This window comes from Solanum lycopersicum, chromosome 3, assembly GCF_036512215.1.
Source record: "Solanum lycopersicum chromosome 3, SLM_r2.1".
Classification (NCBI taxonomy): domain Eukaryota; kingdom Viridiplantae; phylum Streptophyta; class Magnoliopsida; order Solanales; family Solanaceae; genus Solanum; species Solanum lycopersicum.
The window spans coordinates 37819178-37838989 of NC_090802.1; the positions used below are offsets into that span (position 1 = coordinate 37819178).

Genomic DNA, 19812 nt, shown 5'->3' on the forward strand with positions numbered 1-19812 from the left:
AACGTCAACTGGTCGACCTTATTGTTAATGTCAATGTCCACATTATCATAAATGTTAACGACAGTATCCACGTCAATGTCAAAATCAATATCAATGTCAATGCAAACGTCAAAATTAACATCAATGACAACATCAACATGAATATCAAAGTAAATGTCAACTTAAACGTTAATGTAAAAGTTAATGTCAATGTTAACATCAATATAAACATCAACATCAACGTCAATATTAACATAAATTTCAACATGAACGTCAACATGAACGTCAATGTGAATGTCAACGTCTATATCAATGAAAACCTGAATGTCAATGTAAAGATAAATGTTAGCATGAACGTCAACGTAAACGTTAGTGTGAACGTCAAGGGTAATGTGAATGTCTAATTTAACGTGAATGTCAATTTAAAATGTCAACCTTTACATGAATGTAAATGTCATCATGAATGTTAATGTAAACGTCAACATCATAATGAATGTTAACATAAATGTGAATGTGTACATCAATGTAAATGAGAAGGTCAACGTCAACTGGTCGACCTTATTGTTAATGTCAATGTCCACATTATCATAAATGTTAACGACAGTATCCACGTCAATGTCAAAATCAATATCAATGTCAATGCAAACGTCAAAATTAACATCAATGACAACATCAACATGAATATCAAAGTAAATGTCAACTTAAACGTTAATGTAAAAGTTAATGTCAATGTTAACATCAATATAAACATCAACATCAACGTCAATATTAACATAAATTTCAACATGAACGTCAACATGAACGTCAATGTGAATGTCAACGTCTATATCAATGAAAACCTGAATGTCAATGTAAAGATAAATGTTAGCATGAACGTCAACGTAAACGTTAGTGTGAACGTCAAGGGTAATGTGAATGTCTAATTTAACGTGAATGTCAATTTAAAATGTCAACCTTTACATGAATGTAAATGTCATCATGAATGTTAATGTAAACGTCAACATCATAATGAATGTTAACATAAATGTGAATGTGTACATCAATGTAAATGAGAAGGTCAACGTCAACTGGTCGACCTTATTGTTAATGTCAATGTCCACATTATCATAAATGTTAACGACAGTATCCACGTCAATGTCAAAATCAATATCAATGTCAATGCAAACGTCAAAATTAACATCAATGACAACATCAACATGAATATCAAAGTAAATGTCAACTTAAACGTTAATGTAAAAGTTAATGTCAATGTTAACATCAATATAAACATCAACATCAACGTCAATATTAACATAAATTTCAACATGAACGTCAACATGAACGTCAATGTAAACCTCAACATCATCGTCAACGAGAATGTCAACATTAATGTGAATGTGAGCATGAATGAAAGGTGAAGATATATATAAATGTCAATGTAATTACAAACATGAACGTGCGCTTGAACGTAAACGTCAATGTGACAGTGAATATGAACATAACTTTAAATGTATCTGTGAACGTCTATGTGAACGTCAACAACAAAGTCAATGTAAACATCAACGTCAACGTCAGCATGAAAGATAATGTAAACATGAATGCTAGTGTCAATGTCAGCATAAATGAAAATGTAAATATTAGCATGAATGTAAACGTCAATGTTAATATGAAGTTCAACCTCAATGTCAATGTTAACATCAACGTGAATGTTAATGTCCATGTGACCATCAACGTGAACCTTAATATATACGTCAATGTGAACATCAAAGTCAATGTGAACGCCATCATTCTCATGAACATCAATATGAACATCAATGTGAACGTCAACATAGATATTAATGTCAATCAACGTACATATGAATATAAACATAAATGTCAATATGAACATAAATTTTAATATTGAACATCAATGGCAACGTCAATATAAAGTTCAATGTAAACGTCAACGTCAATGTAAACATCAACTTCAAAGTCAACGTCAACATGAATATTAACATAAATGTCAACATAAATGTCAATGGCAATGTTAACATCAATGTTAATGTAACTGTAAACTTCAACTTTAGAGTCAACTCACTGTCAACCTCAACCTCAATGTCAACGTTGATATAAATATCAACATCAGCAAAAATGTCAATGACATCATGAACGTCAACGTCAACGTGAACATGAACATCAACATAAAACACAACATGCTGGTAAAGGCAAATAAGATCATCAACGTCAATGTTAATGTGTACATTAAAAATCAACGTAAATATAATGGTCAATGTGAACATCAATGTCAACAAGAACGTCAACGTAAAGTCAATGTGAACGTCAATGTCAATATAAACATGAATATCAAGATGAACATTAACCTAAATGTCAACATTTATGTGCACATCGTCGTCAATGTTAACGTCAAGGTAAATGTCAACGTCTATATAAATGAAAACCTGAATGTCAATGTAAAGATAAATGTTAGCATGAACGTCAATGTAAACGTTAGTGTGAACATTAAGGGTAATGTGAATGTCTAAGTAAAAGTGAATGTCAATTTAAAATGTCAACATTTACGTGAATGTAAATGTCAACATGAATGTCAATGTCAACATCAACATCATAATGAATTTTAACATAAATGTGAATGTGAACATCAATGTAAATGAGCACGTCAACGTCTATTGGTCGACTTTATTGTTAATGTCAATGTCCACATCATCATAAGTTTTAACGACAATGTCCACATCAATGTCAACATCAATATCAATATCAATGCCAACGTCAAAATAAACATGAATGACAACATCAACATGAACATCAAAGTAAATGTCAACTTGAAATTTAATATGGAAGTCAATGTCAATGTTAACATCAATAAAAACGTCAACATAAACGTCAATATTAACATAAATTTCATCATAAATGTCAACATGAATGTTAATGTAAACCTCAACATCATCGTCAACGAGAACGTCAACATTAATGTGAATATGAACATTAATGAAACGTAAATATCAATATAAATGTGAATGTGACCAAGAATATGAACATCACTGTTAATGTAACTGTGAACGTCTATGTGAACGTCAATAACAATGTCAATGTAAACATCAACGTCAACATCAACATGCAAGTTAATGTGAACATGAACGTCAACGTGAATTTCAACATCAATTTCAACGTCAATATCAACGTGAACATGTATGCCAGTGTCAATGTAAGCATCAACGAATATGTAAATATTAGCATGAACGTAAACGTCAATGTTAATATGAACATCAATGTCAATGTTAACATCAACGTGAATGTTAATGTCCATGTGACCATCAATGTGAACCTTAATATATACGTCAATGTGAACATCAACGTAAATGTGAACGCCATCATTCTCGTGAACATCAATATGAACTTTAATATGAACATCAACATAGACATAAATGTCAATCTACGTATATATGAACATAAACATAAATGTCAATATGAACATAAATGTTAAAATTGAACATCATTGGCAACGTCAATATAAAGATCAATGTAAAGGTGAACGTCAATGTAAACATCAACTTCAAAGTCAACATCAACATCAATATTAACATAAATGTCAATGGCAATGTTAACATCAACGTTAATGTAACCGTAAAATTCAACTTTAAAGTCAACTCACAATCAACGTCAACCACAATGTCAACGTCAATATCTATATCAACATCAGCAAAAATATCAATGTCATCATGAACGTCAACGTCAATGTGAACATCAACGTCAACATAAAACTCAACATGTTGGTGAATGCAAATATGATCATCAACATCAATGTAAATGTGTACGTTAAAAATAAACGTAAATATAAAGGTCAATGTGAACATCAATGTCAACATGAACATCAACGTAAAAGTCAATGTGAACGTCAACGTCAATATAAACGTAAATATCAAGATGAACATTAACGTAAATGTCAATGTTTGTGTGAACGTCGTCGTCAATGTTAACATCAATGTGAATATCAACGTCTATATCAATAAAAACCTGAATGTCAATATAAAGATAAATGTTAGCATGAATGTCAACGTAAACGTTAGTGTGAACGTGAAGGGTAATGTGAATGTCTAAGTTAGTGAATGTCAATTTAAAATGTCAACCTTTACGTGAATGTAAATGTCAACATGAATGTGAATGTCAACGTCAACATAATAATGAATGTTAACATAAATGTGAATATGAACATCAATGTAAATGAGCACGTCAACGTCAATTGGTTGACCTTATTGTTAATGTCAATGTCCACATCATCATAAATGTTAACGACAATGTCCACGTCAATGTCAACATCAATATCAATGTCAATGCCAACGTCAAAATCAACATCAATGACAACATCAACGTGAACATCAAAGTAAATGACAACTTGAACGTTAATATGATAGTCAATGTCAATGTTAACATCAATATAAACGTTAATAGCAACTTCAATATTAACATAAATTTCATCATGAGCGTCAACATGAACGTCAATGTAAACCTCAACATCATCGTCAACGAGAACGTCAACATTAATGTGAATGTGAACATGAATTAAACGTAAATATCAATATAAATGTCAATGTAATTATGAACGTGAACGTGCACTTAAACGTAAATGTCAATGTGACCATGAATATGAACATCACTGTGAATGTAACTGTGAACGTCTATGTGAACGTCATAAACAATGTCAATATAAACATCAACGTCAACGTCAACATGAAAGTTAATGTGAACATAAACGTCAACGTCAATGTCCACATCAATTTCAACGTCAATATCAACGTGAACATGAATGCTAGTGTCAATGTAAGGATCAACAAAAACGTAAATATTAGCATGAACGTAAACGTCAATGTTAATATGAACATTAACATCAACGTCAATGTTAACATCCACGTGAATGTTAATGTCCATGTGACCATCAACGTGAACCTTAATATATACGTCAATGTGAACATCAACATCAATGTGAACGCCATCATTCTCGTGAACATTAATATGAACATCAATGTGAACGTCAACATAGACATAAATATCAATCAACGTACATATGAACATAAACATAAATGTCAATATGAACATATATGTTAAAATTGAACATCAATGGCAACGTCAATATAAAGGTCAATGTAAACGTCAACGTCAATGTAAACATCAACTTCAAAGTCAACATCAACACCAACATTAACATAAATGTCAACATAAATGTCAATGGCAATGTTAACATCAACAGTAATGTAAACGTGAATATCAAGATGAACATTAACATAAATTTTAACGTTTGTGTGAACGTCGTCGTCAATGTTAACGTCAATGTTAATGTCAACGTCTATATCAATGAAAACCTGAATGTCAATGTAAATATAAATGTTAGCATGACCGTCAACGTAAACATTAATGCGAACGTCAAGGGTAATGTGAATGTCTAAGTTAACGTGAATGTCAATTTCAAATGTAAACCTTTACGTGAATGTAAATGTCAACATGAATGATAATGTCAACGTCAACATCATAATGCATGTTAATATAAATGTGAATGTGAACATCAATGTAAATGAGCACGTCAACGTCAACTGGTCGACCTTATTGTTAATGTCAATGTCCTCATCATCATAAATGTTAACGACAATGTCCACGTCAACGTCAACATCAATATCAATGTCAATGCCAACGCCAAAATAAACATCAATGACAAGATCAACATGAACATCAAAGTAAATGTCTACTTGAACGTTAATGTGAAAGTCAATGTCAATGTTAACATCAATATAAACGTCAACATCAACGTCAATATTAACATAAATTTTAACATGAATGTCAATGTAAACCTCAACATCATCGTCAACGAGAACGTCAACATGAACGTCAATGTAAACCTCAACATCATCATCAACAAGAACGTCAACATTAATGTGAATGTGAACATGAATGAAACGTGAATATCAATATAAATGTCAATGTAATTATGAACGTGAACGTGCACTTGAACATAAACGTCAATGTGACCATGAATTGAAAATCACTATGAATGTAACTGTGAACGTCTATGTAAATGTCAACAACAATGTCAATGTAAACATTAACGTCAACGTCGACATGAAAGCAATGTGAACATGAACGTCAACGTCAATGTCAACATCAATTTCAACGTCAATATCAACGTGAACATGAATGCTAGTGTCAATGTCAGCATCAATGAAAATGTAAATATTCACATGAACGTTAACATCAATGTTAATATGAAAATAAACATCAACGTCAATGTTAACATCAACGTGAACGTTAATGTCCATGTGACCATCCACGTGATCCTTAATATATAGGTCAATGTGAATATCAACATAAATGTGAACGCCATCATTCTCGTGAACATCAATATGAACTTCGGTGTGAATGTTAACATAGATAGAAATATCAATCAATGTACATATGAAAATAAACATAAATGTCAATATGAACATAAATGTTAAAATTGAAAATCAATGGCAACGTCAATATAAAGGTCAATGCAAACGTCAATATCAATGTAAACATCAACTTCAAAGTCAACGTCAACACCAATATTAACATCAATGTCAACGTAAATGTCAATGGCAATGTTAACATCAACGTTATTGTAACCGTAAACTTCAACTTTTAAAGTCAACTCATAGTCAACATCAACATCAATGTCAATGTTGATATCAATATCAATGTGAGCAAAAATAACAATGTCATCATGAACGTCAACATCAACGTCAACATAAACGTCAACATAAAACTCAACATGCAGGTAAATGCAAATATGATCATCAACGTCAATGTTAATTTTTCATTCAAAACCAACGTAAATATAAAGGTCAATGCGAACATCAATGTCAACATGAACGTCAATATAAAAGTCAATGTGAACGCCAACGAAAATATAAATGTGAATATCAAGATGAACATTAACGTAAATGTAACCGTTAGTGTGAACGTTGTCGTCAATGTTAATGCCAATGTGAATGTCAACGTCTATAATAATATAAACCTGAATGTCAATGTAAAGATAAATATTAGCATGAACGTCAACATAAACGTTTGTGTGAATGCCAAGTGTAATGTGGATGTCAAAGTTAACGTGAAAGTCAATTAAAATGTCAACCATTACGTGAATTTAAATATCAACACGAATGTCAATATCAATGTCAACATCATAATAAATGTTAACAGAAATGTGAACGTGAACGTCAATGTAATTGAGCACGTCAACGTCAACTGGTCGACCTTATTGTTAATGTCAATATCCACATCATCATAAATGTTAACGACAATGTCGACGTCAATGTCAACATAAATATCAATGTTAATGCCAGCATCAAAATAAAAATCAATAACAACGTCAACATGAACATCAACGTAAATGTCAACTAGAACGTTAATGTGAAAGTCAATGTAAATGTTAACATCAATATGAACGTCAATGTCAACGTCAAAATTAAAATAGATTTCAACATGAACGTCAACATGAACGTCAATGTAAACCTCAACATCATCGTCAACGTGAACGTCAACATTAATGTGAATGTGAACATGAATGAAACATGAATATCAATATAAATGTCAATGTCAATAAGAACATGAACATGCACTTGAACGTAAACTTCAAGGTGACCGTGAATGTGAACATCACTGTGAATGTAACATTGAACGTCTATGTGATCGTCAACATGAATTTCAATGTAAACATGAACGTCAATGTTAACATGAAAGTTTATGTGAACATGAACGTCAACGTCAATGTAAACATCAATTTCAACTTCAATATCAACGTGAACAGGAATGCTAGTGTCAATGTCAGCATCAACAAAAATGTAAATATTAGGATGAACGTAAACGTCAATTTTAATATAAACATCAACTTCAATGTTAACATCGACGTGAACGTGAATGTCCATGTGACCATCAACTTGAACATTAATATATACATCAATATGAACATCAAAGTCAATGTGAACACCATCATTCATGTACACATTAATGTGAACGTCAACATAGACATAAATGTCAATCAACGTACATATAAATATAAACATAAATGTCAATATCAACATAAATGTGAAAATTGAACATCAATGGCAACGTCATTATAAAGGTCAATGTAAACCTCAACATCAATGTAAACATCAAGTTCAATGTCAACCTCAAAACCAATATTAACATCAATGTCAACATAAATGTCAATGACAATGTTAATATCAACGTTAATGTAACCGTAAACGTCAACTTTAATGTCAACTCACAGTCAACGTCAACCTCAATGTCAACGTTGATATCAATATCAACCTCAGCAAAAATATCAATGTCATCATGAACATCAAAGTCAACATGAACATCAACGTGAACATAAAACTCAACATGCTGGTAAATGCAAATATGATCATCAACGTCAATGTTAATGTGTACGTGAAAAATCAACGTAAATATAAAGGTCAATGTGAACATCAATGTCAACATGAACATCAATATAATAGTCAATATGAACATCAGCATCAATATAAACGTGAATATCAAGATGAACATTAAAGTAAATGTCAACGTTAGTGTGAACGTCGTCGTCAATCTTAACGTCAATTAGAATTTCAACTTCTATATCAATGTAAACCAGAATGTCAATGTAAAGATAAATTTTAGCATGAACGTCAACGTAAACGTTAGTGTGAATGTCAAGGGTAGTGTGAATGTCAAAATTAACGTGAATGTTTATTGAAATGTCAACCTTTACGTGAATGTAAATGTCAACATGAATGTAAATGTCAACGTCAACATCATAATGAATCTTAACATAAATCTGAACATTAACATCAATGTAAATGAGCACGTCAGAGTCAATTTGTAGACCTTATCGTTAATGTCAATGTCCACATCATCATAAATGTTAACAACAATGACCACGTCAATGTAAACATCAATATCAATGCCAATGCCAACGTCAAAATCAACATCAATGACAGTGTAAACATGAACACCAACATAAATGTCAATTTGAATGTTAATGTGAAAGTCAATGTCAATGTTAACATCAATATGAACGTCAACATCAACGTCAATATTAACATAATTTTCAACATGAACATCAATATAAATGTCAACATCATCGTCAACGTGAACTTCAACATTAATGTGAATGTGAACATGAATGAAATGTGAATATCAATATAAATGTCAATGTCAATATGAACGTGAACATGCACTTGAACTTAAACGTCAATGTGACCGTGAATGTAAACATCACTGTTAATGTAACTCTGAACGTCTATGTGAACGTCAACATGAATGTAAATGTAAACATCAACATGAACGTCAACTTGAAAGTTAATGTGAACATTAATGTCAACGTCAATGTCAACATCAATTTCAACGTCAATATCAACGTGAACATGAATGCTAATGTCAATGTTAGCATCAATGAAAATGTAAATATTAGCATTAACGTAAACGTTAATGTTAATATGAACATCAACATCAACGTCAATGTTAACATCAACGTGAACATGAATGTCCATGTGACCATCAACATGAACCTTAATATATACGTCAATGTGAAGATCAACGTCAATGTAAACACCATCATTCACGTGAACATCAATATGAACTTCAATGTGAACGTCAACATAAACATAAATGTCAATCTACGTACATATCAACATAAATGTAAATGTCAATATCAACAAAAATGTCAAGGTAAATGTCAGTGTAAACATGAATATTAGCGTTAACATAAACCTCAACATGGTTGTAAAAAATATGATCGACAATGTCGATGTAAACATGAATGTAAAAATCAACGTGAACATAAACGTCAATGTGAACATCAATGTCAACATGAATATCGATGTAAATGTTAATGTCAACGTAAATATGATCATTATTATGAACGTCGAGGTGAATGTTAACAGTAATGACAATGTAAACGTCAGCGTCAACGTTAATGTTAACGTCCGTGTGAACTTGAATATCAATGTCAACATCAATGCAAATGTGAACATCTACGTGAATGTAAACATAAATGTGAATGTCAATGTAAATGTCAACGTGAATGTCAACATTAACATCATTATGAATAATATACTTGAACGTGAATGTGAATAACAATGTAAACGAGCAGTGAACACAAATGTCAGCATCAGCATCAAAGTCAATATCAATGTCAACATAAAAATCACATTAATATAAACGTCAACATCAACATTATCATTCCCCGCGTTACCCTGAGACGCGAACGTGGAACAAAGACCCAAAAGTGATCCCAAGATAACCATACTTTCATGATAATAAACATACTAAAGATAATTAATTGAATGTAGAACCTAAGTCATCATTTAAACTTAAAAAATGGAGAACACCCATATTCTATAACGAAGATATTTGAAACAATGATTTTAATACAAAGAAGTTATTAAGTAAACACTAAGTTGAAACTATCTATGTTTAAAATTAGTGTCTAACTGACTAAAATGATGGGATAGGCCCCAACTGGGTCTAGCAAAAATAGAAACTAAATAACTGAATATTGAAAATGAACCATGATTATGTTCCTCGGAAAATGAGGGCTCGCCAGTTAATATGTTGAACTTGAGATGGAAATCATTCTAAGACCGATTTAGATGATGAGAATCTTAACCTACATCACGAGAAGATGTAGCGCACGTATGCTGCAGTACTTGAAGGTACTTAGAATGTAGGATAGAGTAAAGATGAAATAATACATATCTGAACAAGCACAAAAGACAGTATATAATATCAACATGATATAGATTTTCAATACTGAGATCATTCAATGCAATGACCTATTTGTAACATGCTCAAACTGAATAGTAGATATATTGATAAATGGAAAATGTAGTTGAATCTAACTGATCTGTGGGAGCTACTAATAATCTATAATATAACTACATAAGCTTAATGTCGAGTCCGATGTATACACCCCATCGATATGACCCAATATACCCTAATAGAGGTATAAAGGCATGTTGGTGTGATCACTAAACTAATGTTTACAGAGGGGACTTGCTGTAACATTCCATAAAATGTACTTATCTAGTGAAGAGTCTATTAGGTTTTAAGACTATGTATTGGAGTGCATAAACATCCCAATGACAAATATTGAGTAATATTGGGCATGTTAGATGTAGCAACCATAAAATGACTATGCTAAGTAATGCTTAATGTATCTAGAATGCCAATGATTAGACCGGGTTCACACAAATTGATGCACATAGAACTAGACCACTAAACCTCTACAACAGCCAAGATAACTAACTTGGTAAGTTCGTTGATCTATGAAAGGTAGGGTCCAGCCATGTAGGGCACCCGAATATGATGATTTACCCGGATGAGTCTTAATCTTACTTAAAAGGGGTAATCTTAAGTTTGGAGGTTCTAGGGGTAAATGTTTTTTTCAAGGACAAGGGTAGTATTGTAATTACCCTAATTAATAACTTAATTAATTGATATGGTTAAGGCACAATTGTGGTAGAGGTGGCTGACATTGACCCTTTAAGAAAAATCTTACTCCACCCGGGTTTGAGCCTTGGAGGAAGAAATATTTTATATGATTTAATTTTATTTAGTGAATATATTAAATAAATTAATATCTAATTTGCTGATTTAAGTAAAGGAAAATCATATTTTTAATAATAAAATAAGTAAAATATGAGGAGTCCTAGTTTGACTAAGTCTTCACCTAATCTCCAAATCCTGAGCTAACTCAGTCTCACGTTTCTCTCTACTCTCACCATATTTAGACGCTCAACTTCTGTAAAACAAGTGAACAAAATGAAAAGAAAACATAAAGTTCATGCCCATGTCATTAGGTCTTTGAATGATTTAAAGTATGCATTGGTATGAATTCTGCTAGATTATTTTAGGGCTGGTAGTGATTACGTGTTTGAATGTGTATTAAGAAGTATATAGAACTTAAAGAAGTGTTTCTGAAAATGTTTGATTTGTTAACTTGTAAGTGCACGTATGTAATTTGATATAGTCTCGGCTAACAACATGAAATTTGGCATGATTAAATTGTTGCATTTTAAGTGTATGAAAATGTTTAAAATGTGATGTTCACGTAAGTTCAAGGTTGCTTAATTAAATAAAAATTCTTGATTGAAACTAATCTTGAAAAGTAACCATGAAAACTTACCAAATGATGCACTAGATGTTACATGAAAATTTATCCTAAATCTAACAATTTAAAGTTTCCAGCATTCTTGAAATAATTTTTTTTGCAGCTTACTGTAAAAAGTGAAGTGCCAAAAAAATATTTTTTAATGCTTGAGGTCAATGGGGATTGAACCAAAGACCTCATAATATACAAGGTATAAAAATTAAATAATAAAATGTGGTAAGGGGGATTCATAATTGGATAAAGTTCAAGTGAAAAATTAGAGGGAAAATGAAAGAAAATCACGTGATGCGTGTGGGGTTCAAACCCACAACCTCTTCGACGCATAAAGGAGAAAAATAAATGTCGTAAGTGGGGATTGAACCCACAACCTCTTGAATAGAAGAGAGAGTTAGGAGAAAAATAAAGGAGAAAAATAAATCTAGAGACTTGGAATTGAACACACAAACTCTTGAATAGATAAGAGAGTTAGGAGAAAAATAAAGTAGAAAATAAATGTGGAGAGTGGGGATTGACAACACAACCTCTTGTATAGAAGAGAGAGTTAGTAGAAAAATAAATGAGAAACATAACTGTGGAGAGTGGGGATTGAACCCAAAACCTCTTGAATGGATGATAGTGTTCGGAGAAAAATAAAGGAGAAAATGAATGTTGAGAGTTGGGATTGAACCCACAACCTCCTTGATAGGTAAGAAAGTGAAGATATAAATTAAAACAAATATAATGAGCTTGTGGGTGAATGATCCCACAACATCCTTGACTTAAACAAAAAAGGAGATGAGAAATAGAATGAAAAAATTATGGGGTTTATGGGGATCGAACTAGGGTCCCCCAAATTTGAAAAATATCATTATAATGTTTAAAATAACGTTAAGTGTTGTTCAAGGGATTCGAAATCGGGTTCAATTACCAAATTTTGTATTGACAATTAAGTCATACGTTCGAAAATATTTGATGAATGCTTCCTGTAAAGATCAAAATCAATATCTTGGCATATCTACAAGATGCATAAGTCTTGTAGCACATAATCTTGGGTAAACATGAATCAGTTAAGACAAAGTATGAATGAAGCCCCATGGCTTGTATGTGTGGACTCATAAGTCTAGCATACATTCAAAAGTAAGTGAGCCTAATATGTATGTGATAAATTGATGTAACCCTAGAAGGGTTAAGTAAGAGTGTGAAACACACTCAATGGCCATGTGCATTAGCATATGATTATATGAGCATTCATGTGAAGGGGTGAGTAATTATAAAGAGAAAATGTTTTAAAGTTAATGAATGAGGTGAAAATATGATAAATGGATAATATTAAAGATTAGAGAGATATCAAATGATCCTAAGTAAATGCTACCAAAACATACTCATATATGAGAGTGTAAAGTTAATGAAGAGATGTAACGACCTGTTTAGTCGTTTTGAGCAACAAACTTCAATTCTGGAAAAACAGGCTGAGGCGACGGACCAAACGACGATCCGTCATGGGCACGACGGACCGTCGCAGGGTCTCGTTTCAAAACACTTAAAAAATCTGAAATTGGGTACTGAAAATTGACTCTGTGAACTTCTTGACGGAAAGGCAGGACGGACCGTCACGAAGAATTCAGTGAAAATTCATTCTCTAAACTTTGCGACGACCTGCAGGACGAAACGTCGCAGGTACGACGGCCCGCCACAGGTTGCGCAAATCCCAGGCAGAGTCGGATTTCTGGTGAAGTTTTAAGGGACGTTTTTGGACTATTCTTTCCTTAATTATAGATTTCGTGGGGTTATATTAATAACTAAAATTCTTGAGGGGTTAAAAGAGGTAACCCTAAGTTAATTAGTGGGGTATTATTGCCATCTTTTATTCTTAATTATATACTAATTAGGGTAAAAGAAAGAGGGTTTGAATATAGAAAATAGAAAGAACAAGAGAGAGAGAGAGAGAGAATCGAACGAGAAGGGAGAAACGAAGCTTTGGGAAAATTCTTGCTTGATTCAACTCTTTGGTGGAGGTAGGTTATGGTTTTCATGCTATTCGTAGTACATTCTTAATAGTGAATGATATGTGTTAGTAGTATTGTAAACCCTTCTATATGCTTAATTGTATGTTTGCATGAATGATGTGATTATGTAATTATGAATAAATGAGCATGATGAAGCTATTGAATCCCAAATCTTGAAAAGAAACCCTAATCTACTTTGTTAATGATGATGCCTTGGTATAAAAGAAGGCTTGATGAGTGAAAGTAGTGAGATTAGGGGATCTGGTGCCACGTTCCGGTACCAGGATAGAATATGAGGATCAGAGTGTCACGTTCCGACACCAGGATAGAATATGGATCGGGTGCCACGTTCCGATACCAGGATAGTATATGAGGATCGGAGTGTCACGTACCGACATGAGGGGGATAAAGATAAAGAATCTTGAAAGATATTAATATACTCAATCTAATAAACTTAATTCCCAAACGAGTATGGTATTGAGGCTTGAGCCCTCATGGATGAACTTGATGGTAGTTATTGATGATTATAGTCCTTGTTGTTACTACATGTTGAGTTTTATAGTTGATTTATGATATTACTTGATATATACTGTTCTCTATTTTGAGTTGACCGATGATATCTACTCAGTACCCGTGTTTTGTACTGACCCCTACTTTTATTGTTTTCTTCTTATTTATTTGTGGAGTGTAGCAAACGTGTCGTCATCTTCGACTCAACAGTAATTCAAGCCAGTCTTACTACATCAGAAATTCAGGGTGAGCTAACGCTTCTAGCTTGGACTGGATCTTCTTCTTCAAGTCATGATGCCTTGAACTTCCGGCATGGACTAGCTTCTTATGTATTTTTAGCTTCTTAGAATACTCTTAGTTTAGTAATTTTATTATAGATGTTCTTGTGATGATGACTTCCAGATTCTGGGGATAATGATAAGTTTTTGAGTTATAGAAGTTGATTATTGATTTTACTTATGAGTTTAAGTCTTCCGCATTACTTTCTGTTTATATTATATTGAAATGTTAAGGTTTAGATTGGTTGGTTCGCTCACATAGGAGGGTAAGTGTGGGTGCCAGTCGCGGCCTGGATTTGGGTCGTGACAAGAGACCAGTCTTTATTAACACTCTAATGAAAGTATTGATGTTAATGCATACTTAATACTAATGATGAGACGGGAAATACTCTAATTAGATATGATATCTTCACGACAGAATCCATCTTCCATGATGTATGAGTTGAATGCAATGGAACTTTATACCTAGTAGCGATAAGCTAGCTATGAGTTGTAATGCTCTCCTTTAGGAACAGCGGAGGTTCACGTAACTCTCATGAGATGAGACTGCTCTACATGTATAGGTATCCTTATATCTCCTAGTCTTTGAACCTATACTGCCAATATAGGGATCTAGCAGGGTTTGAGTCCCTATATACGCTAGAATGTTAACGTCAGTATATCCGGTGATTCCACCTCTTTTCGGTGTGGGCAGACACTGGATTTCATGATTCTCAAATCAACTATGTCAATTAATATTAAAGTTCCAACCGAATGAATGTGACAAGCATCAAAGAATAAACATTATGAAATGAACGATACCAAAGTTGTTAGGAAATTATAATTAAGAGGTGAGCTAGACTTAAGTAATGATACTAGGTTATTCTTGGTTTTTGCACAATGGACCCGATGAGAGTCTTACACTACATCGTATGTATGACAGGTGGTTGCACTAGTATATGAAAGAATTAAAATGAAGTACGTATGAATGAATGAAAAAGACTCTGTTTTTGCTATAGAAGGCTCCCTAATTGATGTCCCACATGTTGAGCCCTCATTTTTGGAAGTCCTAATGTTAAGTCCATGATTCGAAGGTATCATGGATTATGAATGAATGATATGGACTATGTGATATGATATGTGTAATATGTTATGTGATGTTTGCAAAATGTTAAGTATGATGATGCATGTTACTCTTATGGCATGACTTTCCAAATCTGAAATTCGCAAGTCAACTGACTTGACTTTCTAAAATTCATATTGATATAAAAGTTCTCTTCTTAATCATGCATGTCAGTGGTGTGTGCTTTGCATATATCCATACTCAATACAAGTGTATACTATTTAGATTTAGGTATCTTCTTTTAGGTGCAGGTAGAACTGTACGCTAGAGTGTACGAGTCGACAATGAAGTTATCTAGACGTGGAGGTTTCATCCATATTTTGTAGGCCCTCATGATTTCACGGATGCTTGCCTGTTATATTCTAGATTAGATGTAGGCTTCAGCCAGTGGAGTATGTTCCACTAGCGTTTCTTTCTCAATTATTTTTAGACATTGTATTGGTACCATTTTGGCAACTTTATATTTTATGATATGACTATTTCATTCAGTTGAGTATCTTGGTATTAGATGGTTATTGTGAATGATTATGAACTGATGTAGAAAAATCTTATATGAGTATGATGTATCCTACAATGAAGTCTATGTATACTACAATTAACTAAAAGTCTCAAATTTTCTGCTTAAATTAAGCTAGATGATGTGACGATGGCATATGTAGGCTTTTCTGCGACCTCTTAGAGGTCAACGAGGCAGGTCTCGTCTACGCTGTAGACTCCATTCGTAAAAAAGTTAGTATCATATCCATAGGTTAAATTCCAAGGATAATAACTTCACATGAACCACATTGAGTAGTTTCTATGTAATGGTAGCAAAATACACCACTATCCTGATTTAGATACTACATGAAGCGTAGGAAACTTCCCATCTTCTAATCTTATCGTGCCTTCTCTGATGTCTTTTTACTTTGGGTTAAGAGCGTATGAAATATTGAAACGCAGGCAGAGAGATTATAGCAGCAGTTGTTGGGCAAATCAAGTCCTCCTCAGGGTCCCGCGGCGCGAATGAAGATGCCTATTAACCAAACTGGGTTGATAGATTGAGAAGTGAGGACAACCTTTTTTCAGGTGTCTCAAGCCATCACCTTACAAGCTCAGGCTATGACACCCCAGGCGGAGCAACAAGGTGTTCCTATGTAGAGCCCACCTTCCAGCACCATGGCTAACTTGTTCAGTGACTTCATGAGGATGAATCCTCCCGTTAAGGGTAGCTATGATGCATCACACCATGTGAATTTACTTGTTTATGGTACATGTCCAAAAAGTGAGAAAAAAGCAGAAAAAGGAAGCACACTAGGGTAGGAACAAATTAAGGCTAGCTGAGGACAATCTTTTAAGGAATTCTAGAATTTCAATCAAAGATAAGACCATGTTTATTAAAAGACTCTCCCACCAATGGGATTGAAGTTCATTCAAAGGTCACTATGATAGGGATCAAAGCCTAGAGTTAAGAGAAATAGTGAAGGAGATACACCTGAGGAGAGGCCAACTTGTAGGAAGTGCGGAAAACATAATGGTGAAGAGTGTGGGAGAGTATTTAACGCTTAATACAGTTGTAGCAAACCAGGTCAATGAATGATTTTGCGTATATGAGAGGTGGATAAAAAGGAAAGGAGAAAGGTTCAACCGAATGGTTCAAGTGAAGAGGCTCCAAGGAGGCAACTGTTATTTGCATTAAAGTTTAGGGGGGTAGGGATAGATACCAATGGTGATGTATCGGGTGCATAGCCTCAATTAGTTTTTCATGTGTATTATTTTATGCACTAGTATGAAGTTAATATGTTGGAGTTATCACGTTTGTTTCTGAGTTATGTGACATATTTGTTTAATTATGTTGTATTCTTTGATGAGACTAGTGAGGAAGGAGTTCCTTAGACTATTAATGCAAAGTTTGTAGTATGTTTCAAAGTTGTGCACGAACCTACTAATATGTGAATAATATAGTCACCAATAAAAAGCATTGAATAGCTTAGGTATGGATTTACTCCTTATGTGTTATGCTACTGTAGACTATCAAACAAGGATTGAGGTTCAAGTTTCCAACTGAGTTAGGGTATAAATGGGAAAGGCGTGGATCAATCAAACAAATCCATATAATTTCATATCTTAAGGCCAACAAGAAGTTTTTTTAAAGGGTTCGATATTCTCCTCCTAAGGTTGGTTTTGTTTAAGAAAATCTATGTCTTAGGGCAATAGTTGACTTGATTTTGTTAGTCCAAAAGGGTATGTGCAATAATTGTACTATGTGAGTTAAAAAAATCCATGTTTGCAGGTCATGTTGATGGTTTTGTACATTCTAGACATGATTTTTGTGTTGCATAAGTTTTGAAGTGCATCAAGTTAAGTGAGATTGAGAAGGAAGTTCCTCTATCTCAAATATGAAGTTAATTGATTTTGTTAATGATATTCTCATGACAACTGTTTAGCAAAATTTTTGTTTATGCCAATAAATTGGGTAGAAATATTATGTCAAAAAAAATGATATAGAGTTGGCCAATGACTAAGTCATACTAATCTTTTCTGGCCAATGTAAATTATGATGTTTCTTGTAAGGCCAAATACATTTAAAGATTTATTTGACAAGTTGTAACTCAATGAACTCATAACCTTGGGTATGCCAATGATTGGAACAAATACAAACATACCGTATGTAAATGAACTTATGAACATAGTAGCACATTCAATAAGTCCTTACAACTTTAATAAAGAATGGTACAAGAGTACCAAATAATGTTTAACAAGATAAGATGAGCAATGGAATAATATAGAAGCTTATGAGTCATGAAATCTACCTAGAATGGGGTGATAAAGGAAGTGATACAAGTTTCATATTATTCTAAGTAATTATGCTAAAGATACTCAAATAAGAGGGTGTTAGAAATCTTGAGACAAGTCTCATTCACACCATAATAATAATGTAAGATTTAAGTTTGCATTCATAAAATAAAGAAAGGGATGACAAGTTATCCATTGAGCTAAGCATACCTCATACTATAAGAAAGATTCCATAATGTATGAGTAAACTATAAAAATTTTAAAATATGATAAATTGAGCAAAGCATCGATAGACTAGCAATCACCTTGTGCAATCACATGTAATCCTCATTAGATGAGACTACAACCATGGTGGATAAGAGTGTCCATAGTCTCCTAGTCTTTAAACAATGGTTCTAGAATAGTTTACTAGCTAGTGGATACACATAAGAAATGTAGGATGTATCCTATTTAACTTTGGCTGGTGAACCACCTCTTTTAACTGTGGGGAAGACACTGGATTTCATGTTAGCTCAGATGATCTAGGTCGGTTATTGCTAAAGATTTCTTTAAAAAAGTTAGAAAGAAAGAATAGAAGTATGTCCAAAGTAAACATGATATCAAAGAAGAAGAAATTCAGGTTCAAAGTTAACTAAGTAAGCAAAAGCATAAGTATATAAAAATTATCAGCCAATAAACATATGCCCCAGTATCTATGTTATGCAAATGATCAAATAGCAGGCATAACCAATAAATATATGCCCCAGCAACTTTATATTATTCAAATGATCAAAGAAAGGGCATAGCAAATAAATATTGACTTATAAAGACTCCATGCCCAAATTAACAAGAATGGAAAGAATATCTTGTAAGTCGGATAGTCCAATCATTTCCTGAGTTTTTTGGATTACTTATATGATTCATTTTCTTAATTGGACTACAATGAATTAATGAACTTATAAGTAAAACATATGTTCAAAGGAGACCATTGAAATACACAACAACAACAAGAAAAGACTGAAAAATAAAATATGTTTGAATTAAGGAGCTCTCGGCCTATGAGGGAGCCAA

General features: G+C 33.1%; 2 protein-coding genes across 2 annotated transcripts; both read right to left on the minus strand.

The window, feature by feature from the left end:
• Positions 1-5054: 5054 nt before the first annotated feature.
• Positions 5055-7958, minus strand: LOC138347563 (uncharacterized). Its single transcript, XM_069295859.1, has 7 exons — positions 7581-7958; positions 7216-7473; positions 6794-6979; positions 6482-6727; positions 6081-6278; positions 5530-5843; positions 5055-5427 (listed from the first exon to the last, which is right to left on the minus strand). Exons 1-7 carry the CDS (start codon positions 7956-7958, stop codon positions 5055-5057), a joined length of 1953 nt encoding a protein of 650 aa, XP_069151960.1.
• A 77-nt stretch (positions 7959-8035) lies between these two features.
• On the minus strand, positions 8036-10250 carry LOC138347564 (uncharacterized). The gene is made up of 7 exons (XM_069295860.1): positions 10061-10250; positions 9715-9977; positions 9206-9620; positions 8830-9098; positions 8432-8779; positions 8203-8349; positions 8036-8131 (listed from the first exon to the last, which is right to left on the minus strand). The coding sequence occupies exons 1-7, from the start codon at positions 10248-10250 to the stop codon at positions 8036-8038; spliced, it is 1728 nt and encodes a 575-aa protein (XP_069151961.1).
• Positions 10251-19812: the final 9562 nt, after the last annotated feature.